The sequence below is a fragment of the Macadamia integrifolia genome, chromosome 5 (genome assembly GCF_013358625.1).
Source record: "Macadamia integrifolia cultivar HAES 741 chromosome 5, SCU_Mint_v3, whole genome shotgun sequence".
Lineage (NCBI taxonomy): Eukaryota > Viridiplantae > Streptophyta > Magnoliopsida > Proteales > Proteaceae > Macadamia > Macadamia integrifolia.
In genome coordinates, this window is record NC_056561.1 from 44,236,045 (window position 1) to 44,264,013 (window position 27,969).

At 38.6% G+C, this 27,969-nt stretch overlaps 2 protein-coding genes across 3 annotated transcripts; both read right to left on the reverse strand.

Annotated features, from left to right (window-relative positions):
* Positions 1-8,821: 8,821 nt before the first annotated feature.
* On the reverse strand, positions 8,822-18,457 carry LOC122079450 (ATP-dependent Clp protease ATP-binding subunit ClpA homolog CD4B, chloroplastic-like). Of its 2 annotated transcripts, XM_042645939.1 has the most exons (11): positions 18,201-18,457; positions 18,039-18,060; positions 15,378-15,991; positions 14,810-14,925; positions 14,584-14,706; positions 14,279-14,464; positions 13,410-13,625; positions 11,261-11,478; positions 10,709-10,784; positions 10,548-10,637; positions 8,822-10,275 (listed from the first exon to the last, which is right to left on the reverse strand). In XM_042645939.1, the coding sequence occupies exons 3-11, from the start codon at positions 15,940-15,942 to the stop codon at positions 9,106-9,108; spliced, it is 2,760 nt and encodes a 919-aa protein (XP_042501873.1). In that variant the 5' UTR covers positions 15,943-15,991; positions 18,039-18,060; positions 18,201-18,457; the 3' UTR covers positions 8,822-9,105. The 2 variants fall into 2 exon arrangements, with proteins under 2 accessions (XP_042501873.1, XP_042501872.1); XM_042645938.1 differs by lacking the exon at positions 18,039-18,060.
* A 1,532-nt stretch (positions 18,458-19,989) lies between these two features.
* On the reverse strand, positions 19,990-27,693 carry LOC122078921 (dual specificity protein phosphatase PHS1-like). The gene is given in 12 exon segments (XM_042645123.1): positions 19,990-20,414; positions 20,416-20,746; positions 21,130-21,287; positions 21,814-22,041; positions 22,122-22,268; positions 22,741-23,791; positions 24,409-24,569; positions 24,665-24,841; positions 25,641-25,845; positions 26,321-26,463; positions 26,541-26,618; positions 26,772-27,693. Coding segments are annotated over 12 exon segments (2,790 nt in total). The 5' UTR covers positions 26,832-27,693; the 3' UTR covers positions 19,990-20,363.
* Positions 27,694-27,969: the final 276 nt, after the last annotated feature.

Here is a 27,969-nt window from a genome sequence, read left to right on the forward strand (position 1 = left end):
GAGCCTCTCTAAAGGCATGAACCTTTTCTTGTGAACAGCAAGGATTTAGTTCTGGGTCAAATATTACCCTTACTTTTGATAGAAAATACTATCGGAAATCCGATACAGTATGGCTAATCTGATATCAATATCTAAAAACATGAGATGGGAGTATGGTTTAAAAACACGGTATCGGACCATCGGTGCTGGTATTTTCTCATTCAGTCTAATCTCAATAATTATAATTTTTTGTGATTCAGCGATACCATATCTCTTTGGTATCACCTAATACCGATATATATCAGTCAGATACAATATTATTCTTTTAAATAATATGTATGGGCATGGTCTAGAATTTTGAGGGTATTTTAGACATTAAAAAATAAGAGAACCTGGAGTAATATTTCTAACTATTTTTGGTAATATAACATTTGGATGCCGCGTTGGCGTCTAGCGCATTGAGAGGGTCCTTATTCTATTTTTGATAGTACATATTAAATGAAAGTATTTAACTTCATTGCAAAGAAAACATGTTATACAAAAAGGGATAAAAAGAAGTAGCGACGCTGTCCTATGGTTCATAATACCTAATGTCCCTCGATATGTTATCCCTTAACCATGGGTGAAGGAAAATCGTCCTCTATATTTAGAGTCTATTGTGAGAGAAGAAAAACCCATGATCAATACTTTTCCTTATAAGGTAAAAATTTGAAAATGACCCTACCCTCTGTGAAGGGAAGATGCCCTATGTTGCCTCCTCAAATTCAATCTACACTGCTTTAGAGTTGATTGTTCACTATAATAAAAAAAAAAAAAAAAAATTATTTTTTAATATTTAAGTGAAAAAGAACCATATCGATTTGCATCTAAACATGGTAAAGGTGAAATAACCATACTGCCCCAAGATGCCCAATATCTAAAATCCTAAAACCAGATATATGAGGCCAAGAAGAAGCTTTATTTAGAGAGAGACCAAAGATTTAAAATTCTAAAACCAGAAATATGAGGCCAAGAAAAAGCTTCATTTAGAGAGAGAGAGAGAGAGAGAGAGAGAGAGAGAGAGAGAGAGAGAGGAGGGGGGGGTGCCGTGTCTTATACTCTCATGGAATAATTAATTTGACTGGGAGAGTGGGAGGGAAAGTGGAGGAAACCCAAGTTTCACGTGAGTCCCTCTCTTATTCACCGCACCTAAATGATGTAAATGCCCAATCAAGCAAGATTTCCTTCCAACTATTTCCCCTTTCCAGCAGGATTTCCTCGACTATTACCAGCTTCCACTTGTCACTCTTCCATGTAGGTAACTGACTCTTCTTCAATTTGAACAACCTAAGGCAAAGAGACACAAGGAAACTCAGGGACCCTTTTGTGTTAAGAACTCCACGGCCGTCAGTGTTGGTCTAAACGACGTCGCAGGGTGGGCGGTAGCGTCAGCTACCGAACCCATCTGCCTAAGTTTCTCGTTCCTTCCTTTACCTGTATTCTTTTTTGTTTCTTGTAATATGATCGGTGGTAAGCTTTTTTTTTTCCCCTCTCAAATCCAACGCACCTTAGATGTAAAAAAAATAATATTTAATAATTCAATATAGAATGATTTGAAATTATTAATATAATTATGTGAAATAATAAAATTATAATTTTTTTTTTAAATTCGAAAATTTACGTCTCTTTTAATTGATCCATGTGATGGTCTTGTGACCAATCTCATTGAGTTGGGATTAGACTGAATTTATTATTGAATATTTGTACTTGTTTTCACATTTCAATTTCCTTTGCATCCAATTGGAACTGAGATTTAAAACTTAAATAAAACTTGTGACTCATTTTCCCCAAAGCTACGGTGAATAAATATAGGCCACTCGATGGCAAGGGAGACGAGGTGGTCTCGGGGGTCTCATCCCTTGGATCACATGGTGAACCTCACTGTGCAATTCAAGGAAACTTTATCTTAAAACTTACATCTAAAAAGTATCAATACTAAATGGGATTGAGTTTATTGCGAAATTGCATAGTGTATGCTAGCACCTCCTCGTGTCTATCTATACTAAATGAGACACATATGCCATATCATAAGATGGAGGAGAAAGATAGATGTGCTAGCGTATATCATGTATAATAGCACCTCCTCGTGTCTATCTATATTAAATGGGACACATATGCCATTTCATAAGATGGAGGAGAGAGATAAATTTGCTTGCATATGATACACAATATGACCGTGCACAATTATGTTTAGGTTATAATAATGATTACAAAAGTTCTATTTTTATGTTTAAAATTTTCACTTCACCCTTTAATTTTCCTAACAATCAAACTGAGCCATTGAAGGAAAAGGGTTGGGCACGTTGCCGGGTGATCTAGCTTAGGACGTCAATTGGTTGAGCTAGATCAAGCCTAGCCTTTAGGCTTGCATTATAACCTGCCTATTTATGCAATGGGTCAGTCTTGGTCGGGTTTTGGGATTTAATCAGGCTAGTTGGATTTTAAACGGACTAATGCACCATTAAAGCCTTATACGGGGTTTTAATTGTCTTTGACTTTTGAAATTATTTATTAAATCATCAATAATTTAGGGAAGAATTTACATTTAATTACATTCAATAATTAATAAAAATATCAATGTATACCTTATTTTACCAAAAAATAAATGATGATATATACCATATAAATGGTTGGGATGATTCGGGCGTGCAAACGGTCCTCGACCCAACCATCAAGCTTACATCGTGCACCAGGATCGATCAATTATTAACAAGCCGGGCTTAAGCCTGATGCATTTATTAATCAAGCCGATGTCGATGGGGCTTTAAGACCGGGCTTGAAATTGGCATCCCTAATCTAGCATGTATCATCCTCGCTCCCCTTTTTTAAAAAACTCCTTTTGCCCTCTTATGTCTAGTCCTATAATTGAAACATGCCACTAGCTTACCAAAAGGCTGGCAAATATCCAACCCTCTCCCTTATTTGAATGATAAGGATAATGGGGGCAAAAACAAGGGGGAGGGGAACCCTATACATAATTAATCATTTTAATTGAAATGGTTAGACAATCAAATTGTACAAATGACCGATCAAAAGAATTCCAATACAATAAAACAATCATAATGTCAAATCATATTATAATGTGGTAGAAAAATTACTAAGCATGGAAAATAGGTTCCTTGCGTGTTGGAACCAAGGTTCTAAAATACGGGAATGGTCAAAGTCGAAATCATGCTGATACCATTTTGAAACATATTGAATTGGACCTTAAAGGATGGAATTACCCTTTTTTTTTTTTTAATAAAAAGATCAGTTTTTATGATAATTTTATCCTTGGACCATAAAAGAATAAACACCCCTCACCCCCCAAAGAATTCCATAAGGACTAAAAGGATAAGAGGACAAGAAGCAAAAACTTACGCTTCCATTTCCTTATTGAGAGTCAAATTATCAATAAGAAAATCCATCCAATAAATGTATGGATTTCATTTTTTTCTGAAAATAATAATAATAATAATAACTGAGAATGAGTGAAAGTCTTTATTATTCCTCTCATAACTCGTGACGATAGACCTATCCATCATAGAAATAAGTTTATACAGTAACAGACCAAACCCCACCACGACCCATATTCGTGCATCATAGTAATATTATTAAATGAAATGCGAAGCCCACCGGAACCCTCAACTTATTAAATAGAAATTCATATTTCCCACTGAACGCTAACTTTTTTGCTCCATAAATACTCAATTACTATTTCTATTTTTAGACATAAAGAGTAATTGTAAAAGTAAATACAAGCTTACAGAGGGAATGTAGTGGCAGCTCTGTTCAAGTCACAGTAGAGGTAGGGACAAACACACAGTTTCGGAATCCGCACTTGTAATATATTATTTTTACCAAAAATAAAAATAATAACTTCCGCCCTTGTAGGTAAGGGTGTTAATCGGTTTGGTTTCAATTTAAACGGTGCAGATCGATTCGGTTTATATTTATTTGATTAAAACCATAACCGCATCATTTACTAAACGGTTCAACTTTCTGAAACCGTGACTGTTTAGTAAATGGTTTCGGTTTCTACGGTTTCTAAACGATGTTGGTTTCACGGTTTTAAATGGTTTCGGTTTCGATTTATTCCATATGATTTGTAAAACGGTTTACAATCGGTTTGTTATAACTTGTAACCATCTCTGAACTGAAGATCATAAGGTTATCCAAAAATAATTGGTAACCACAAATAAAAGATTCTATATTGAATATGGTATGTCTTAATTTGATAATCTAGTGTTATTTCTTTGCATGACCATTCTCAAATATATAGAACTAATACCATACAACATGCAAATGCAACATTCTACAGCATAAAATATTAAAATGACAGGTGGTTCAGCCAAAACACCACAACTGTGATAACATAATAATATAGTAACATATATGAATTACAACTTCATGATCTAAAGTCTAAACTTGAACTGAATTGCAATAAATCATACAAAACCAGGATGTGCACTTAATTTAATTGTTAATTATTATAAGGATTACTACCCTTGCTTTATTTAATTTTTATAAGGATTAATTGGATTTAAACGGTTTAAATGAATCGATTTAAACGGTTTCAATTCGGTTTGAAACCAAAGGGTTTTGTGGTTAAAACCGACTTGACCGTTTAGCTAATCCGCTTGAAACTTGAAACCATAATCTCACCATTTACTAAACAGTTTTGCGGTTTCGATGTAAATGGATCGATTCGATTTTGATAAACAATTTCTGTTAGAAATTCACATCCTTACTTGTAGGGATATTCTATCAACCTTAACAGTTAAATATGAAACAAAACTCATAACAAATAAAATGGCGAATGACAAATTGAGAAGTTGTAACCTTCTTTTCACAACCTTTTATTTTATTATTAAAAAATTATTAATTATGATGATTAAAAAAAAAAAGGTAAGAGAACCTTGTCAATTTGCCTGCCCATTGCACTAATATGTCAATGGGAAAACACAAGGAGACATTTGGGCAAGAGGCAACATTGTATTTTTACATTCGCTTATGTCTCTAGGCATAGAGACACACAAATGGGCAACGTTCTTTTCTCTAAAAATATTTAAAAAATGGGAGAAGGTTTCCTATAAGTATAGTGTAAGAAGGAGTCTGCATGTCATATCAATAAAAGATTGGAAAATGGTGTCATTCATATGGGATCACATGGGAGTGACACAGATCAAAATATGGCATTTTTATTCTTCTTCTCAAAACGAAATTAGAAAAACTTTTTCTTTCTTAATAATTCTTATCAGGGATTAAGTTTTCCTTCATTCTCCATTGAAGAGACACCATCGGCGATATGACATTACGATTAGACTCTAGATTCATCATTAACTCACCCTTTATTGTATGAAGTCTAAACTACCCCTTCCAATCTCATCGGAGGATCAGATCCCATGATTGAAGAGATTCTCTTTTCACCAAAGATAAAAGGAGAGTTTGAATCACCTACCCATATGTGTACCCTTCACATATAATTAGTTGATGATATATATCATTTTTTTTTACTTTCATAAATATCCCTTCATGAACTCTTGATGTCAATAGATAAAACACGTGTCATCACCTAATTGTACATAGGTAGGTAATCTGGGTTTGAAGAGAAACTGGTCCTATTTTACTCTTTTAACTCTATTGGTAGTACCAAATAGCCAAAATAAGTTGAACACTTTGGGTCCTAAGATTCGATATCTCTTGGAGTTGGAGGCCCAACAATATTGAAGGCCCACCAGATCGCTATGCCGTTGGGACCTGCAATTATTTATATAAGTTGAGATGAAATTGCCTGGTTGTGCATTTATAAAATGATAAAAAGGAATCCAATCATTGGATGATGTCACGTGTATCAACGAGTAGGCATTAAAGCATTAGTTTTTTTTTTTTTTGGTAAGAACATTAAAGCATTAGTAATGAGAAGCCTCAAATACTGTTTGCAAACGTGACAGTTTTTTATGAGGCTTACTTATGACACTTCTTCTCTCTCTCTCTCTCTCTCTCTCTCCCCCCCTAATGTTTGGAGCCCTGACAAAAATCATAATAAAAATAATAAATTAATTTATGTGTCTCTCTTTTCTCAAATTTATTCAAACACTAATAATTAAGAAAAAAATTAATAATAATAAAATAAAATTATAAAAGGAAAATTATTAATTTATGTGTCTTTTTCTTTTCTTTAATTTTAATTTTTCTCTTTTCTTGGCTTTAAACATATGGAGTCTTGTTGAACACAAATGAACCGATTTTCTTAAAATTTTTAAGTTATACCAGCAAATGCCATGATCAAGTTCGGAAATATCTATCTTTACATTGAAGGTACACTACAGTCAAAAAAGGAACAATGAAGGCAAATCTTACCAAGCATAAGTTGGGGGCAGTTCAGTTCCTACATGTCTGTGGTAAGTCTTTTTATATGCTTACTTTAAATGTCAACAATTGCCAAGTAGAGCAAATGGGGCTCTAATTCGAAGACGGATAGATCCTAAGATCTCTTGCCCACATGTCAAATTTCAATTCAATTAGAATTTGCCAAGTATCAAAACAAAGAACTTTGAAATTCGCTATGTTTAAATAATAATAATAATAAAAATGTAAATCTAAGGTTATGAGAGAATACCATTGATCGGACTACCATAGAGATGCACAACAACAAAAAACTCAACCTTATCCCAACTTAATGGAATTGTCTACATGGATCCTGATGAGGCAAAATATGTCCCCTTCCTCAGCACGGCTGAAGTGTATGCAAACCTGAACAGAAGACTGACCCGTGACCTCGGCCTCCTCTCGTGCCGAGCAGCTACCTCGACCCTCCATCAGGCCGTGCTGTAACCTCGCCATCTCACCAGGCCGTGCTACCACCTCGGCCCTCCATCAGGCAGTGCTGCCACCTCGGCCCTCCATCAGGCCGTGCTGCCACCTCGGCATCTCATCAGGTCGTGCTACCACCTAGGCCCTCCATCAGGCCGTGCTGCCACCTCGGCATCTCACTAGGCCGTGCTGCCACCTCGGCCCTCCATCAGGTCGTGCTGCCACCTCGACATCTCACCAGGCAGTGCTGCCACCTCGGCCCTCCTTCAAGCCGTGCTGGCACCTCGACCCTCCATCAGGCCGTGCTTGCACCTCGGCCCTCCATCAGGCCTTGCTGCAACCTCGGCCTCTCATCAGGCTGTGCTACCACCTCGGCCCTCCATCAGGGCATGCCGTCACCGCGGATCGACGTCAACAACAAGGTTTTCAGAAACGTGCTTGTGTCCACCCTTACATTCAAGGAACGTAATCCCTATTCACAAGGACATGACTCTATCCACTACACGTCACCATAGACGTCTATCCCTCACACAGTTGGCATTTCCGAGATAATAGAGGAATATTCCCCTAGAATACCTTAGGACTCGGAATATTCCTAGAATCACAGAGCCACTCCCCTCAAGGACTTTACGTCTAAACAGAACTCTACGAAAACGTCTTCCATTCTCCCTCCATCAGCAGCCTATAAATATCACGGTAAACCTCCATCAAAGGGATCAATCACTTCTTTTACTGGAAAAGCTCTTTTGAGCATCTGCTGTGGAAAGATCTGACTTAGGCATTGGAGAATCCCCTGTCGGGTCAGCCCGGCTCTCCCCTATCTTCTTTTCTGTGTAGGTCGACTGTAGTATCAGGAACTGCAAGGAAGATCACCCGGTCAATTTTTACCGCATCAGATCCAAAAAAAGAAAGTGGGTGTGTAAGAATCAATTTCCATGTAAATTATATATAAGCATTGAGAGAAGGTAGTTAAAATCGATTATGGATCTATAACACATTCGGAATTGAAAATAGAGAAGAACTGAATTTCAGAAAAGCATCAAAGAAGCAATTTCCAGTATCTTTTCTAAAATAAATTTAATGGACCAATTCCAATGAGGTCTCAAAGTGCAGAGGTTTTCCTTCCTTTTGCCATCCAAAAGGTAGCATCACATCCACAGTGGTCGGTGCATCAACTTGGCTAATGATCTGGTGATCAACTAATCCATTTCCCAGTTTTGTACTTTCATGGTGATCAACCTCATCCCATCAGGCTTGAGTAGCAGACCTCAGATGTTTTCCACAGAATTTATAGGTTCAATAAGTAAGATTGTGCTCACTCCTATCTGCTCTTGCTGAAGGTGTAAACCTTGTGAACCTTGGGATATCTTCAATAAGGTTGGAAGACGAACCAACAGCAACAACTGGTAAGCCACAGTAATGCCAACCATTGATCAGGATATGCACTTGACAACTTCAAATTTCCGTCCATCTAACAAAACTTTTTATGAGTAGGAATTTAATGTGGTGTGTGATCATCAGTTCAAGAACTAATGTTCTAGACCGAAGCGCCCAACTAGTATTCTTGAGGTCAGCAGAGTGAAACTAACAGGAAGAAACCACAAAGAAGCAATTTCCAGTAGCCAGCAATAATATCACAAACTTGAAAAAATTGATGTAGTAGTGAGCTGATCAAGTCTCACCCATTACCTACCAGTTCATTCAGAGTATCTAGTATGTCCTTTCCCAACTCCCCATTGCCTCAGAGGGCTCCTGAGCAGGTGAAACACATCCTGGGGCCTGGGCACATACTCAAAAACCACTTCAATAAAGAAGTACAAGATGAGGAAAAAAAAAAAACTCAGGGAAAAGCCTCATAGATCACAAGAATGTCGAAGGTTCATCTCAAGGGTATGAAAATGTAAAGAGGATCAGAGCCCTTCATGTGAATCCTATTCAACAGAGGATTAGAATTACTTAAGCACTTACGAAGAATAAACTGAAAAATTATGGCTCGAGTTAAAAACACTAGAAACAAAATCACCAATTCGTTTCTTATTTGTGCACTGTCTAAGTCCTCACTAAAGAACACTTCGAATTTAATTACATCCTTTGACAATGCCTTGGGGAAAAAAAAAGGCCACTGCCTGGTGTGATACGTACAACCTTACAATTTAGGCATCTAACCCATCTAATTTCATTTGACCACCAATGTAAGAAGTCTTCTTTTAGGCTAAAAACCACTGTAAGAAGTCTATGGACCAAAGAGAATATAACTAAAGATATAAGCCACATAAGATCAGTATTGGCAGGTTACAAAGGCATTGCAGGTTCAGGTTCACCACTGCTTCCATTTAGCACAGTCACATTCCCATCGGAATCGACATCTACAATAACAGAATCTCCCTCCTTGATCTCTCCTGCAAGCATCTTCTCTGCCATGCTATCCTCCAAAAGTCTCATTATGGCTCTTCTCAATGGCCTTGCACCATAGCTTGGGTTGTAACCTTCATCAACCACTCTGTCCCTAAACCTCTCTGTCACCTGAAGTTCTATTTCCTTGCCTTTCAACCGGTCAAAGACTTCCTTTAACATTATGTCTGAGATCTCCTTCACCTCCAATTTTGTGAGCTGCCGGAAGACGATCATCTCATCCAACCGGTTCAGGAACTCGGGCCTGAAGTACTGCTTGAGCTCCTCTGTCACTAGGCTCTTTATCCGATTATAGCTGCTGTCCTTCTCATCATAGTCAAGATCAAACCCAATCCGCCGACCTCCCTTCTCAATCACACTACTTCCTACATTGGATGTCATTATTAAGAGTGTGTTCTTAAAATCCACAGTCCTGCCCTTGCTGTCCGTCAGCCTTCCATCTTCCAGAATCTGAAGCATCATGTTGAAAACATCAGGGTGTGCCTTCTCTATCTCATCAAAGAGGACCACTGTATAGGGACGGCGGCGAACAGCTTCAGTCAACTGCCCACCTTCAGTGTAACCAACGTAGCCAGGGGGTGACCCAATGAGTTTAGAAACTGTGTGTCTCTCCATAAATTCACTCATATCCAACCGAATCATGGCCTCCTCAGAGCCAAAGTAGTAGGAAGCCAGAGCCTTTGCCAATTCGGATTTTCCTACACCAGTCGGGCCAGAGAATATGAAGCTAGCAATAGGTCGATTGGGATTTTTAAGCCCAACACGAGCACGGCGGATGGCACGACTGATAGCTTTGACAGCTTCATCCTGACCAATGACCCGCTTGTGAAGTGTATCTTCCATCTTTAGAAGGCGGTCAGACTCATCGGTCGAGACCTTTTCAACAGGGATCCCAGTCCAAGATGATACAATATGCTGAATATCCACCTCTGTCACAGTAGGGCCTTCATCACCAGCCTCACTCTCTGCCTTGCTTATCTCCTTACCTTTGTCTATGATATTCGCAATCTGGGTTTTGAGGTCCATTTCTCGATCCCGCAACTCTCCTGCCTGTCAAAGTTCAGCATGGTTAGCCTACTAATACAAATGCTTAGGTAAGCCCAAAGAATCGAAACTAGGAAATTATCCAATGAGTTCTGAACGTACAAATAGTGTAAAGCATGTAGAGCTTGGATCAAGAAAAAATTTCTTGCAAAATATTACAATTTTCTTTCCCCCTTTTCTCTAGTAACTTCCATATGTTCAAGAGACAGTATTACAGAAACTTTTCCCCACTAAAAATATAATATAACCAAAAATAAGAAAACAAAATATGGTAGTACCTTTTCAAAGTCTTGGCTGCGAACAGCTTCATTTTTCTCCTTAGTAATCTGCCTTAGATCTTTTTCAAGCTCTCTAGCTTCCTCGGGTACCTGCGCAGCAGACAAAGTATTCATAACACTACCGACAAAGGTTTTGGTAAGATCACACAGTGAACAAATACCTGTGCATGACGAAGCCGCACCCGAGAACCAGCCTCATCAATTAAATCAATTGCTTTATCAGGCAGGAAGCGATCACTTAAGAGCGAGAGAAAAATCATATCAGAAAACAAAATGCGATTTCAAATAAATCAATTTCACTGTAATACAACACAAGTTCACAAAATGCAGTGATTATATGGAAATAACAACATCATAGCAGGCACCTCAATTACGCGCTGAGGGCACAAAATTCAAGACATGACAGCTAAATTCTCAAAGTAAACTGAGGGGGCATGGATAACAAATGAATTCCCAAGGTGTTCCAGTTAAAGGACTCAAAACCATGAAGAACAATCCCTTCAAAGCATAAATGTATTGGTCCAAACCCCATGGGAGCCCCAAATCACAGAGAAAATGAAGGTTAAGACTGAAGCGTTGTGGAAAGAGCTTGTAATGGCATTACTCTACTGCTGAGGTAAAAGGACTCCATTGATTCAATTACTGAATATCAGCCGCAAGCCACTATGAGTCCACCACTTGAGGAGGATAAAATGAACACATAAAAAACACACCTTATGTATTGAAATGATAGCTGAGCAGCAGCTACTAAGGCTTCATCCGTGTAACGCAGCTTGTGGTGAATTTCATAACGCTCTCGAAGTCCTTTCAGTATCTGTATGGTTTCATCAACACAAGGCTCTGGCACTTTTACTGGCTGGAATCTCCTTTCCAAAGCCGGGTCTTTCTCAATATGCTTCCTGTATTCATCTAATGTTGTGGCACCAATACACTGCATCAATTGAAATAGATTATAAGTATCCTGTCTATTCTGATTTGTTTTATATAGTTGAGAACAACCTGAATTGACCATGCTAATCTAGAATCAGATCATAATAGTCTCCGGAAAAAATAAAGGAGAAAAAAGAGAGGCAAAAGCTTACTCACAGGAGATAATTGAAAAATTATGAAGACACAACCAAGCAGGATAAATCAGCAATTACAATCAATTATTTTAACAATACAAGTACATAGAGGATTACTACATGTAGAGCATTGGAAAGAATCAAGGAGATAAGATGTTTGTTTCCTCAAAAAAACTGATCTACTTTAAATAAATATTCGATAAACTACAGACCAAAAAAAAAAAAAAAAATTTGCATTAGTAAAAAACTGTTGCAACAACAAGTTGTCTTATCTCAGACTGGCCAATAAGGAAAATATCCAACCATAAAAGTAATCGAGTAACATCATTCATGTTGGTGTATGATGTCTTGTATTCCGTCACAGTTTAACCCAGAGAGTACTGATACAACGCCTCGACAGGCAGAACGGCGGTCCCGCTAGCCGGTTAGCGGGCCGTGGGGGTTGCAAGGGGGGTAGGAGGCAACTGCATAGCAGGGGGTGTAGGGGGGCTGCGCCCCCCGCTCGAATTTTTTTATTTGAGGGAAATTGTGTATTTTCCGGATTAGGGTTTTTCACTATATATTTGTAGCGATGGTTTCTTTCTCTGTAATGCAAGCAATACTGAGAGAGTGAGGACCGAGCGCTGTAACCCTATTCTCCATTGATAGTGAAGCAGGATCTCATCTCACCGGGGATGTAGGCAATCTTGACGAACCTCGTAAATCTGTGTTCATTGCTTGTTCTTGTTTTTCCATTATCTTTTGCATCGTTTTAGGGTTGCGTTTCTATAATTCATTCATTCATTCGCACTTCCTTACCCTTTCCATCGCACACATGATTGTATTTGTGGCCACATGGCAGCTCAAGTGGGCCCAATTTCAACGGATATAGTTTTCCACACCGTCATCTATTTGTGGTAAAATTTTATGACCATCTGAAGTACCCACATGTGTTATTATCAAGGTTTAAAATGCCAAATATGTTTGAAAAGTCAAAGAAGAGAACAGAACATAAAATCAGCAGGAAATGTTCAAAATCAAAGGAAGAAGTCCATCTTGGTGGGACCTAATGGTCAACTTTCCAAATCATGCGATAGGTGCATTAACGACTTTACACGCTCCCTCCTTCGGCCATTTGCCCATTGGCCAGGCAGGCACGCAACCATGATCCACGTGACTGAAAAAGTGGTGTGCATGATGGAAAAGGAAACTGAAGCAAGCGTAGTGGAAAATTTTCCCCTATACTTGATAAAGTGGAAAAAGAAAGCATAAGGAACAAAATATCACTTGTCAATAAAACACAGCACTTTTACAGGGAAATTTGAAAGTCCAACGCTGAGGAAAGAACGAGGTCAATAGAAAAATGAGGTTTAACAATTCTTCAAAGAAATATATCAGCGGACTTCTAACATACCAACAAAAGTATACAGCTTAGATTCCTTATCAGCTCCCTCCAGATCTTGCATAGAGCACAGAGTTTTAACCTCTAAGTTGACAATTGGGTTTGAACCATTTATACAAGTCCAGCAAGGTTTGTGGAACCAGTGACATTTCCATTCTTAAATTTAACTAAATGAACCATTGGCTACCCAAATGACTCACGGGCACTCAGTGAAAATGTGGTCCACTGGGTGAACCCTGAAATTATAAGCCAACAACAATTTACTCTAAGGGTGCAGCTAACTTCAAGGTTTGTTTCCAGATCAAACAGTTCACCACGTCACAGAAGAGGGCTTACATTAAACCACTGACATTTGGTTTTCAAGGATAGGAAGCTCAATCATCCATTTAAGGATGTTATAAAGCATGACAAACTTACTTGCAGTTCACCTCTTGCAAGAGCAGGTTTTAAGATGTTTGCAGCATCAATTGCACCCTCTGCGGCTCCCGCTCCGATTAAAGTGTGGACCTCATCAATGAAGAGTATAATCTCATCACTTTGTTTAATTTCTTCCATCAGCTTCTTTAGTCTTTCCTCAAACTCTCCACGGTATTTAGTACCAGCAACAAGAAGGCCCATATCCAGGGTTATCACCTGAATGGCACAATCAAAACTTTGCATAATAATCTTATAAATGTAGATGAAGCAAGTCCAGCTTATTAGATGCAGAACAACCAGAACCAGCTACATGTGGTCATCTACTTTTCTAGCCATTTCGTATTTCTGATTACCTCCTTAAAGAAGGCAAAGGATGAAAACAGAAAGACAGCCAGTATGTTGCTTATCTTCCACACCCCCCCCCCCCACCCCCAAAAAGAAAAAAAAAAATCATATCATTAGATCAGTTTGTGCTCCTACCTCATTATAAATTGCAAAGGGATATCAACTTCTTAAACATTAGAAAATAGAAATGATTAGTTTGAACATGGTTTGGAACCACTAACTTACATTCATGTTGGATCACCTACATATTAAGAGGTCGCATTTCCAAGACGGCCATGCCATATATTTCTTATCAATCAAAGTTGTCCCCCTAAAAATAGCATCTTCTAACAATTCTTCGCAAATTGTTCACAGCAATACATATGCATGGTTGCATACTCCCACCTATGTAACTTATATTATTACAATTTCTTATATCTAAAAACTCACAACATTTGGCACCTTGTATCCATGCCAGTGCCAGCAAGCAAATACAATTCCATCCAAGCTAATATCTAATACCTAGATAAACTTACAAACCTCACCTTCTTCCCCTCAATTGTTTCTGGAACATCACCAATAGCAATCCGTTGAGCAAGCCCTTCTGCAATTGCTGTTTTCCCAACACCCGGTTCACCAATAAGACACGGGTTGTTTTTTGTGCGTCTACCCAAAATTTGGGTTACACGTTCTATTTGTTGTTGTCTTCCAACAACAGGATCAAGTTTACCCTACAAAATTTAGGAAAAGTAAAAAAGAAATTTAGCTTATAGTTAGCTATTATGAAACACATAAAATGGATGTCAAACAAAAACAATAAAGTGGATGTCAAACAAAAACAATAGTGCACCTCCTCTGCTAGTTTTGTCAAGTTAGTGCCATACTCCTCAAGTGTTGGCATCTTATTGCCACTGCTTCCACCACCAACACCAGCACCAACAGCTTCTGTGCTCTCACCAACCATACGGATAACCTACTAACACCAAATTAATGATAAAATAAGAAGATGCTTAAGATAGATGCCCCAAACTAAATTCAGAATCATAGACAACAAGGTAAAAGGCTATTTTTCTTGCCTGGGTACGAATGTTACTTGGATCTGCACCTAAGTTCTCAAGCACACGACCAGCAACACCTTCACCCTCACGAAGCAATCCCAAAAGCAAGTGTTCCGAACCGATGTAATTATGACCTGAGTCATTTATCATTAAGATGATACCATTAGGAAAATTTACAGTAATAAAGAGAAAAGCTATAGAGTGCAAGGTTCTCCTATACAAAAGGCCTCACACATGTAAAAATGGTGACATTAATACCTTATTATTGCAAATTAAAGTGAAGGTCCTGTAAGTACAGGAAACATTTATCCTCCTTCAAGATGATCTAATTAATGATGAAAAGTGAACCTTCCAACATGAGAAAGAAATGAACTAGAAGAAAGGAAAAGTAATCAATAGAATATGAATCCCCAGAAGCCCCCATTGAATTGGCAAGCTAGGAGATGGGTAGTCTCCAATTAGGCATGAAAAATAAGGATGCATTCAAAGGCCCGCCGACAGTTCATAGAATGGACAGGAAAAGGTAAGTACAAGAAGACAAGTTACATAAATTGAATTTTCCTAATAATAAAGTTCAAAAAGTTACCAAGCTGCCGGGCTTCCTCCAATGAAAGTTCTAATACACGCTTTGCACGAGGAGTAAATGGTATCTCCACGGCTACAAATCCACTGCCCCTACCAATAATCTTTTCCACTTCAACACGGGCATCCTTCAAATTGACACCCATGGATTTCAGAACCTTTGCGGCAATACCAGTCCCTTCACCAATAAGACCCAACAGAATTTGCTCGGTCCCAACAAAATTGTGTCCCAGTCGTCTTGCTTCCTCTTGGGCAAGCATAATAACTTTAATTGCCTTCTCTGTGAAGCGCTCAAACATTGCTACAGCTATCCCTCGGCTAGCCTTCCCTTGTGAAACAGCGATAGCAGCAGCCATCTTAGAATAGAAACTACAGTCAGACCTTCCTATGTTGTATAACGCATTGGATCCTCGCAAGCCTGAGAAACTCTGTATTCTAATAGAAGGGGTTTGCATGTTACACATCATTTTTATAGTCTTTTTGGTCTTCCGAGAACCTCGAAGTTGGCCACTACTTTCTCTGAAAACTGCAGCAGGGAAGTTTGTTGACTGAACTATAGCCCTAGCCATAACTTCTACCAACAAGAAGGCACCCAAAATCTGTATAATCTAGCACTACCTACACATAAGAACATCCAAAATGAAAATAATTTAAGTAAACTGCAAACAAAAAAAGCAATTACAAAAAAATATCAAAGAGATTTTCTGTTCAAAAAGTCAGTACAGTCTAGAGCTTTCCACCCTAATTGCTATCATATATCAGGAAGGAAGAGGCATCAACAATATCAAGTTTCTGTAGGACAAAGATCTCTTTTGGGTTTCTCTTCAGCCATGCAAAGGAAGTTGTGCATGTAGAGGTGGACACAAGTATTTCCTCAATGCGGAATAGATAGTTTTTGAAAAGAAAGAACTATAACCAGATTTATATCACTCACATTGACATAGCCAAAGATCATGGGAAAACTATTTACTTAGTTATCATCCCCAAGATTTAAAAGGATCTAAAGTATAGCAATAAATCAACTGCTCAGACATCAACAAACAACACTTTAACTTACATAAAAGGCTTTAGAGAAACAAGCAAGCATAATTGCAACAACCTTGAAAGCACCATATCATGAGTTAATAATTTCATTGGTTCTGGCTTTGCATCATGTCCCTAATCGGACAAACAAATTTGCTTTTTTTAGGACGCATTAAGAGCCATGAAGTGACAAGGTCCCAGTGAAGTTAAAAAAAAAAAAAAAAAAAAAACCTGAGCAGTTGCATCTAGAATATGACAATAAAACAAACTTCTAAAGAAGATGGAAACGAAATGAAAATGGTACAAACTTCATAGATTTTAAACAAAAGACTAAGAAGCTAGTGGTACAGTGAATAAGAATTTGACATATGGTCATAGTTGTCATGGCGTCACCAAGGTGGCAATTTGGCGTCTTGGCGGAAAAAGAAATTCATGGCAGTGCTATGATTTATGTGACTCACAAATGGCGGTCGCCATTGTTTGATAGGCGTCGCTATGGCACCGCCATGGACACTAGGTCAAGCCTGATTCACTAAGCGGTCATTTTTTGTAAAATGCAGGATGATTTTGATAGGGCTATGTTGATTTTTGATGATTTGATGTTGCTTAATGTTGGTTTTATATGTTATAAGGTATATATTGTAGACTTGTAGCATACTAAATAACTTTTGAAAAAAGGGAAAATAAAAAATAACACATGGGCTATTTGACTGCCATGGCAACGCTATAATGGGCGTTTCATCGCCAAATCGATTAGCCACCCTTCCACCGACTTGGATCGATTTGACGCCATGACAACTATGCATATGGTAACCAAGAAAAGCAAAAATCCATCAGCAAACTCATGAAGAAAACAAATATAATTTTAAAAGAAATAAAAAAAAGAAAGGTAAAGTGGAATCAGATTTCTATGCGACAGGTTCGACCAGCACCAACATACAAGACATAGAAGGCCTCAATAATGTAGAACCAGAAAGCCTCATCATTGCAACTTGCATACCCAGAAAAACAAAAATTAAGTATGTGCCAAATCACACATGCTTTCCTACTGAATTCAAAATTTCAGTTGGATCGAAAAACATAGGCAATTAACACATGTGAGGAGATTACAAAATGTTCCATCAGAGGAAACAATAACAGAAGGACTCCAACAGCCAAGAGATTTCTGAATGAAACACTGGAGGCAACAGATTGGAACTCCAGAGTAACAGAAGAACCAAGGTTAGATACAACCAAAAGTAGAAAGTCCTCGGGTACGACTTAAGATTGGATCAAATTCCAGAAAAGGCAAGTATCACTTTCACACAATCCACATTTTCAATTAATATACTGGGCATGAGAAATCCAGATCCTTTCGAAATCCTTCGGACCCCTAATCATTGCATCACTTGGCTGAAGCACAATAACCCGGTATCTGTGACGGATCAGTACCATGCCTGGCTGGAAAAACAGTATTCTTCCCAGAACCACTACTTTCAGAATAGGCTTATAGCTTCGAGAGAAAGAAACATAACAACATCGATTCTTGTCTTAGCTATAAAATCTGGAATCAACCAATCCAGCAGATAAACACAACTATGAGATCTAAAACTCAGAAGAAAACAAAAATTTAAAAAGAAAGAGAAATGGGAGGGCGACATACCCCAATGCGATCAAACGGACACCTATAAACCAATGAAATGAAACAAACATCAAATGCATAATATGCTCAGAAGACACAATCCGAGCCACATACGAAGATAATCATGGAGAAAACCCGAGCAATAAACCATTGAAGATATAAAACTCAGAGGTTACGACGCACCTTCAAAACCCTAAACCAGAGTCCTTGAAGATGCTCGAAAATAAAACCACTCAGAAGAAGATGATAGAGAAAGCTACTTCTATTCCTTCACTATAAAAATTCAGAGAGAAGAGAAGATAGAGTGGGAAAGAGAAGTGGAAAAGGAGACCGGCTTGGTGGAGAAAATGGCTCTGTTTCAAAGGTAAACGGAGAAGGAAGGACAAATAGGTTCTCTCTTTCTTCTACCGGTTCCCCTTCAGATTCTAACAAAAAACGAGAAAAATGATTTCCGCATCAGGCTTATTAGCTTATAGGTACTATGAAATTGAGGGCAAAAGAGTCTGATACATATAATACATATCAATATCGGTATCGGTCAAGACAGATACAAATCTCAAAACCGATAATATTAGAGAGGCGTCAAATTTGGCCACATCGATAGACTTGACCTTTAGTCCTTAACTGACTGGTTGAAGCACAAGATCAGGCCCGACCAATCACAAAAAGTGTTGGGCTTAAGCATCAACCGCTTAATAATTGGACGGTCCCGTCAATTATAGTCCAAGTTTAAGCCTATTTAACCCGATTATTACTTGTTTAAGCTAGATTTGATGGCATTATGATACAACCAGCTGAAGTTGAGTTTTTTTTTTTTTTTAACTAGCTGAGACCCTTACCAAATGCATCAAAAGACACCTTTTGTTCCCTTATATTCATCTCCCCATATTTTTACCTCAGTTTTTATTTAGGGTACATTTGGTTGTGAAATATCTGGGATGAAAATAAAATGGATATTCTTACCTCATTTTTCAATCAAAACCCTTAAATTTGGATAGGAAAATCTAGTACAAATAAGACACATGGTAGAATAGTTTAATTATTATACAAGGTATGACGTAAGAGTTTGGGTTCATCTCTTCCCAAAGCCTATTGTAAAACTGACCAATTAAAATAGACATGGAACTTGTGTATAGGATCTAGGGGTGTCAAAGGGTTGTGTTAGGTTGGTTTTTTTTAAATCATAATTCAATCCTAAGATTTTTTTACTCAGCCTAGGCCCAGCTCAATCCGAAGTAGGCTGGATTGGAATATCTCAATCAAAACCCTAATTGACTGTGGCAGCCCTTGTCTGTTGTCATTTGGATGAGAGAGAGTCCATTAATCTAATCATTCTCAAATTTTGAAAGCTAACAATGTATATGAAAAAAATGGAAAAACTAAAGATACACGTGAGTGGTGTGATTATACAACGTGTTGATAGTGAATGGAGACATTTAAGAAAGTATACATTTTATATGTTACCATAGTCATATAAAATATTTATTGTATATAATAATATCATATGAGTATTATATACATAGGGTTGGGTTCGGCCAGGCTGGATTCAGCCAAAGACTCAACCCAAGCCCATCCTGGCCCTGCATCAGGCCTGAAAATTCCAGCCCAACCCCACCCTATGGGCTGAAACACTTAGCCCAGTCCCTGACTGGGCTCACGGCAAGCTCAAGGCGGGTTGGGGCTGGCCAGACTTTTTGACACCCCTAATACAATCTGTTTGCATTGAAGCAAAATGCCCTGAAGTAAAATAAAGTAAGGCAGTGACCGTTTCCATACAATGTGAAAATTTTCTACTTAAAATATCATTTGTACAGAAAATTTTAAAGAGAAAATATCTTTCAGTTTGATGGCATGAAATATTGAACCTTGCTGTAAAACTATACATCCCAATATCCCATATGCCTATTTATGAAAATGCTATTGATTTTGGAAAGATAACAGGAGATTAGAAGAATTAGTCCTCAGTCGATACTGGTGGAAAGTTCATCAGCATTCAAGAATTATTTATTTATTTACAAAATCTGCCGTTTTATCCCACTAGTTAAAGTGTTAAACATAGACCAAGAAATTTACAATATGCCGTTCGATCCCACATCGGACACGGCACCAACTAGTCAATTACAAATTTACAACAACTTTAAGCGGCTGTTCATAAATTTGCTTCTGAAATGTCTTCAGATAGAGATAGCTTCCCACATTGGCAAACTTCTGCAAGAACTGATGTTCATCATCATTAACGAGACTGCTGTGTTGATCAGATTCAACTTGAATTCTGTTAAACTGTCAATGCAGTAGCTGGAAAAATCATATAGCATTAAAAATCTCAAATTGAAATCAACAAAGCTATTAATCAAATCCATCAACCATTGAATGGGACTGCTTCTGAGTTGGACTGACCCTCCCGCTGACTGACACTCCCGCTGCGGCTAAATTTGAGTGTGTTCAATACCTTCTGTATTTCCATTGACATAGCACTATCCACACTTCCTGAGGAGAGCTTCCTGTGCGCCTTCTGTAGATGAAGTTTGAGTGAGGAGCTACTAAGGCCCACATTCTTCTCACAGATTGGGCACACCTTCATCATTGGTCTTCGCCGTTGCCATTCCATTGAAACCTTCCCATGTAGTTTCTTATCAAGATCCAAAAGCATCTTTGCGAAACCATCATTTGGCTGGGCACGGCGGTGAGCCCTTTTCAGGAGATTCCATGCTTCTGAAAGAGTGAAGTTCCTGCAGAATTGAAGGATTTCTGGAATCAATATTTTCAAATAAAATTAACTGTACTAGTCAAACATCAAATATCTTTTCATATGTATATATATATACACCATATCAGCTAAGCATTTGGGTGACAATGAAGATGTGGGAATGCCATAACAGGATAAAATTGTGGTGGGTGGGAATCTACCAGTTAACAAATCCAATTAAGGACATATTTTAGAAGTGGACAATACACTATGGATTGTAAATCAACTATCTAGTATAGTAAAGTTTAGGCTATATGATCTCCATTTGCTGATGTTAGGTTATAAATCCACAGCATGTGGTTTATATCCCTCCTCACTGTCTATTTATCAGCCATCTACGATTTCTATTTCAGAATCTACCCTTACTTCCTCAGCATTAAATAAGCAAGAACCACTGTGGCGCTTCTACTCTTCCCTTCAAAACAGTGAACCAGAACCCTCCCAGCTGACTGCTCCACATGATCAATAAAATAAGAAGCTTCTTCAAAGATACTGCTGATATTTGTATCCACATTATCACTGATCTGCACAAATAAGACAGTTACACTTTTATCAGTGGCAAGTAGTACCCATACAGATTTGACCTAAAGAAAAGGTAGTATCCATACAGATTGGACTGGCTTAAGAATTGACAAGAAGTTGTCGTATGACGTTAAGAGCCACATATCTAAGATGCTAGTTTCATCTAACAGACATTCCTAATGGAAGTATGCTTTGGTAGACTAAAGATGTTGAGGAAAATTTGAAAAACTTTTTAGTCCAAAAATCTTGATAAAGAGGCCAATGGCCATGGGCCTATTAGCCAGCTGACCATTGAGTCTCCAGAATGAGTGACTCAACCTCATGACCTGCTCTTCAGTCTTCACACAAACCCTTTTTGTTAGTCAACAGACTGTACAACCAGGGAAGTTGGACCGTCCACTAATGGTGGAAACATCACATGCTTCCTTCACATGCACTTTGAGCCATCAACCAACCAGTGACGCTGCAGATGCTCAGAAATAGTAAAAGAAATAAAAAGTTCGAGAATATTGGTGTAAAAAACTTAACAGAGAAATTCTTGTATTCAAAAAGGTCATGATACTGAGAGTCTGATTGCCCAATTTCATTTGAGCACAAGCAAAGTATATGTGTAATGCCCAAATGTTGTAGTGTATATGCAGATCTTGCAGCCAAAGCTCCACCAATAAACAGGTTATATGTGATTGAAGATGGCTTCTCTGTATTGGCAGCATCAGATATCATCATTATTCTTTCGAGGATGTGCTCCAGTCGGACCTGTTAAAAGGGTCTAAGTATATTGTATTTTGTTTCTCAGAGTCCTATTAAAACAGGACTGAAAAAATGAAGATTATTACCTTTAATTCATAAGCATCAACAACACTATTAGTATCACTCCCCTCAAAAAACCCTGGATTAAAATTGTTGTCCTGACACAGTCTAATGGCATCTGTTCTGAGTAACTCATTCCAGTGTTCCAATTCTTTGTTCAATTCTGCATCAAACTGAGGTGATGTAAAAAACACCTTAGGTTAGTCAAGGACTTCATTTAATCAGGGGGACAACCCTGATAATTAAAAAAGCATAGTTTGAAATAAAGAATACAAGAACAGCCGCAAAATATACAGAAAAAGAAGAGTCAAAGGTCTTCTTCCTATAACTACACAAAACTATGTTCATTGAAAGGACAATGTTGAAAACCTGCAAGGTATGAGAGACTCATTTTCTAACATGGTTGAAATAATCCTAGTCTTGACTAGAAATAAGCTTGCACAATTTTATTTAATACTTATATTTTTCAAAAAAACATTTAAACATAAAAGTACAGCTACACTGTTGGAAATAGTGAAATTTTTCTGAAATGCACATCAAGTTCTCTAACAAAATGTTGTACTAATTATCAGTAAGATCGTGTCTATTTTGAAATGAAAAAGCACCAGTATATGAAGTCACACTTTCTTTTATAACATCACATACCTTAGCAAATTTATTGAAGTCACGGAATTTAACAGTCAGGCGCAGGCTATGAAGAGGGTCTACACTCCCTTTGCCGAACTTTCCATGCCAGCCTTCCCGTGAGATGGAAGAAGCACAGTCATTTTCTTTATATCCAGGAGTAGATGTCCTCAGAGCTGTTCTCTGTGATTCCAAATCAGTCAAATCTGCGGGTATTTCATTATTAGACTGTTCCTTACTTCCAGGGGACTCAGGAACCCCTGAATCATCCCTGTCGAAATCTCCCGATGAACTTTTATTCATAATAGCTAAAAAAACTCGCAACAAGCTATCCAATTTTTGATGAAGCGTGAGAAGGAATATATGAAATCCCTGCAAGTCCCTGAGAGCTGCACGAAACCCTCTTCGGAATTCGTGGACAATTGTAGTGGTGTCAGAGTAAGATGAATCAGTAGGTGCATCAGCCTCGTCTGATAAAGGAGATCCAAGTTTTGCTCCTGTTATCTCATATAGGAGGCTAGAGGAGTACTCTGCACTATTGAGTAAAAGCTCAACTAGCTTAGGGTAGTTTGCTTGGTCGTTTGCACGTTTACCAGCAGGAGGTCGGCGAGGAATGCCAGAATCAATTGCAACTATATGCATATCACTGAACTTTGCTTCAGCAGAGAACGGGCTTATTAGGCTCATGTTGCTGGAATTTGGCGAGTCCATAAGATCAGAAACATCTGAGCTTTGAGATATTAATTCATGGTTATGAGGGCTTAATTTGACATCTGCTGATTTGACCCTTCTTTCTTTCTGAAGAGCCCTGATTACCCTTGGCCTGTACCGACGGTTTGCAGAATCAAAGGCTTCCTCCCATGCATCTAGATTTGAAAAAGTCGCCGTGTCAGTAAATAGTAAATTTGCAGAATTTCCTCGCCACCCAAGATGGCGGCAAGAGAGCCTATCTTCGTTTCTGATGACAAGGTCCAACATCAAGATCCCGCCAAGGGCTGCTGCTGTTCTTTCAGCTGCTTCCTGACAGTCAAATGCATCTGAGCTTTGAAGCAGAGGAGAACCATGCACATAACTGCAAAAACATATCAAAGCTATTAAGCACTTTAATAACACCTGGTCAAAATATTCACTACTGGGCAGCAGTATCAGTATTATAGTGCCATCCCAACTTGAAAATTCATTGTACCATCTGCCTCACTAGTCCAGATGTCATATGGGGCGACTGGAGAAGTCAAAAGTCAGATCTCAATCATGAGATCTTCTAAGAATCAGGTTTTTGGTTAGATGCTACACATATGCCATTGATCTGGCATATATCCGGAAGAGCTTAACGGGAAGTGAGCCATGTCTGGGCGAAGCTAATCCCCAAAAATTAGCGAACTTAGAACATTTTAACAATATTGAGGCTGATATCTATGTTTCCTTCCTGACATGCTCCCTGGGATGTACTTTTAGAGGGCTGAAACATTCAATCATTTTTTACCACCTTGGATTTTTTCTTGACCAAAAGGTCAAATCTAAACCAAGTTAGGTGACTGATCTAAGTGATTGCCAGTTGATTGAGTGATCTGTCCACCCTCCCTGTGTATCTGCTCAGTGCAAGGCAAATCAGGAAGGAAGCATAAATTTTGTGTCCTGCTTTTTATCAAATAAAACCTTGACCACTATAAGATCAGGTTCTGTTTGCACTTCATCAGAAGAAGGCACCGGCTCAATTCAAGAGCTTCCAACAGCTCTGAACATGTAACTTCACCAACTTCGTCTCTCTCTGATAATGCAATATCCCTTGCTTTTTCTGCTGCATCCTTGATCAGCTGCCATTCTGGGTTAGAACTGTGAATGACTCTTGCCTGCAATAGTCAAATGAATTGTTTTAGGAATAGAGCAAACCTGTACTCCTATATGGTGGAGGCAGCAAAAAACTACTGTAAGTGGAAAACAGAACTTGTGGAGTGCGGACTCCTAGCCATTTAGCAAATTCATAACCAAGGCGTTCTGACTGTGTTGCCATCCTTGAAGATGATATCTTTATGACTGCTGCTGCTTCTTTTGTGACCAAATCACAATTATCAGGTCTGTTGAATAGAGCAAAGAAAACAATGCCCCCAGAATTCACAGTAACCTGTACCCAATCGAACAGAAAGTGGATCAGAAGGAAGCTAATTTTTTGTTTTGGCATTTGTGACATCAAAGAAGAAAAACAAGTCTGGTCGGGGAAGCTTGGAGAACACTTAAAGAAAAGAATGAAGAAATAAAACGCATACTGGCATGGATACAAGTAGTCTGAAAGCTTTTGCATTCTTCTTGAAGCCTCGGATGGATTATCTACTATGCAGTGACCCTCCAAGTGGAAGTGAAATATTGGTCTTGATTATGTATTTGATCTTTCTATGGTACTAGCTCATTTAAAGCTCAAGCAGTAAGCTAAATAAATGAAACAGAAGTCAGTTCTTGCTCCCCCTAAGGTAGAATAATATTTCTACTTGTTCTTGATAAGGTCAACAAATAATCAAAGGAAATAGTTATCATCACTTCCACGTGCATAATTCTCTGATCATTTCCATAGGTCCACGAATGCCATGCACCTATAGGTTGATCCAGGTGGTCGAGCTGATTAGCCTCATCACAGGGCACTAGTCTTGAATCATTCTAATGATCTAATGAACAGTCTTTCTAGTCAAAAGCAAACACTAAAAGAGCATTTTCAGGATATAAAGACCTTCTAGATAGGGCACCTAAATTGGACTGTCTAAAGTGATCCACATGTGCACCCTGTGGGTAACACGCAGGAATCTGTAAAGAAAGTGGAAGAATAAGATCAGATCACATAATTATTATTATTATTATTGGGGGGGGGGGTTTCGAATAGAGAGAGATGAGACACAGGCTTTGCAAAAACTGAAGCTAGGAAAACGACATACCTCGAGAGCTTTATTCGTTTCATCCTCAGCTTGTTCTGCACTATTACTGTAACCAGTATGGTGTAGTGAAGCCAGCATGTCCCAAGAAAATTCACTTGATTCGATGTCTAGCATGGCAGCCTTTCCAAGTCTTTCCCACAAAGTGATATCTGGACCTTCATTGCAAGGCACCGAGTGTTTGGAGTCAGCAACTGACTCCCCTGCACTGTAGAAAGAAGACCCAGATGACATCTATGCAACAAGCCAACAAGTATAATTCATTTTTTTTTTGGGGGGTGGGGGTGATGACTACCATCTGAAGCACATATCAAACGCATAATACTGATTTAAACATGACTAACGTCTTTCATTAGAATGCTTTATGATTTGTGCTCTGCCCATATATGGATTAGAACTGTAATAATAGAATGTAAGAGCAGAGAGAAACCACAAGTGCAATGTTCCAGCAACTTCCCATTTGTTTGACCATAGTAACATTATTTACAATTATAATCCTGTATTCAGTGTTGCACCAGTGTAAAGCCATCGAATTAATGATGGATTACCACCCTTGGCATAGTTTCAAAATCGGAAAGACACAACCACTAAAAAACTTACCAGAATGAAGTCAATGAACAAAGAGGATTAAGTCTAAAATGTGTAATAAATTAAGAAACACTATGAAACTGGAAAACACAAACCTTGATGGCATAGCTTCAAGTCTAGAAAGGTGTTTGGGAAAGCTAGAAGACGGGTGTCTCGCGCTGCGTTCACGAACCAACTCCAACCATTGAGTGAATCGATAAGCTGGACCTGCCGTTATGTCACCCAGCAGGAACAACACCTGAAACCCAATAAAAGAATGAAAATCAAGGTTTCGGGAAAATGAAAAAAAGGGTGTTGCACTGAAGTAGTACTCACACGAGATGAGACAGTAAGCGGAGTTGGAAGCTCCCTATCGACTGGGGAGAGGCCAGGGTCATTCTCTCCCTCGCTCTCCTGCAAGTGCAGCATCATAACAAAAAAATAAGCACATTTCAGGTTGCAAGCGTCTAAATTGAGTGATAGATTGAACATAAGAGGGAGAAACAAATGAAGAACTGCTAGTATGATGTTGTTGATCCAACATTCAGGTCAGGGATCAGGAAAAACCTGGTTTTCCTCTGGGGCTGCATTGATGATTGCAGTTTTCTCCTTTTCTGCCTGAGCCATTTTCCCCCCCTCCCTCCACTTCCCTCTTTCGGTTTCTTTTGATGGAGTCGAATCAAAGCAAGGAGAGACGTCAAAATTCAAATAAAAAAGTGACACCAAAATAAAAATGCTATTCACGGAGCGGGTAGCGGTGGGATTGTGGGTGTCAGGTCAGCTTGCCCTCTTGCGGGCAGAAGAAAAAAGGTATCTCTTGCTCTCTCATTTGACTTTGGTCGTCCCACCTCTCCGGCGGCCGGATTTTCTGGTTGGTGGCGGTGGCGGTGGCGGTGGCGTTGGCGTTGGCGTTGGCGTTGGCGTTGGCTTTGGTGGTGGTGATGATAGATGGATTGATGGGTGTTCCTGTTCGGGAAGATTAATACATTCTTCTTCTTCCTCATAACGTTTCATTGGTAAAATTCGAATACACAGCATTGGTGACCGCAGACTCCGGAAGGGTCGATGTCTCGATGAGCTTGTTTCGGCGTTCAACAAAGCCCACCGAATCCTGCCACGTTCTTTGTAAGTCGTTATACTCCTACGAAAAACCGCTCAATGTGCCTAATAAGGTGAAGACTGTAGCCGTAAAATGGGCCATGCCATCTCCTGCATGGCTGCAATCCTCACCGTCTTCACGTTACGTTGGAAAGCATTTCCCTTCTCTACTCTTTGTAGGTAAAGGGAAGTGAAGGGTAGAGTTCATCAGGTTTGTAAAAGCCCAAGAACTATCCCAATTGACCTTTCAATGCTATGACATTAAAATTCATTGTGTTTGGAAAATCTGAGGTATATGTAAGAAAATAAATATCGGCAGAGTATTAAGACTTATTTAGATATTTTGTAATTGCATCTGATGATGTACAAATTCACAACATTGTAATAATCATATTTTTTTTGAATCAGAAACAAACAGAATTTGAGTTGAGTTATATCAAAATGATACTATTCTTAAGGTTTTTAAACGCCCCCAATTGTGCAACTGGGTTGACCATTGTGTTTATACCTCTAAGATAAAACAACTCCAATCACATAAGATGCATTCCAATGTGTGATTACACTGGGAAGTCCGAAGGATGTACTCATTATCAGACACATAGACTTCAAAGAACAGAACATAGAGTTGGAATAACAAAAACATTTGCAAAAAAAACCTTGTTAAATT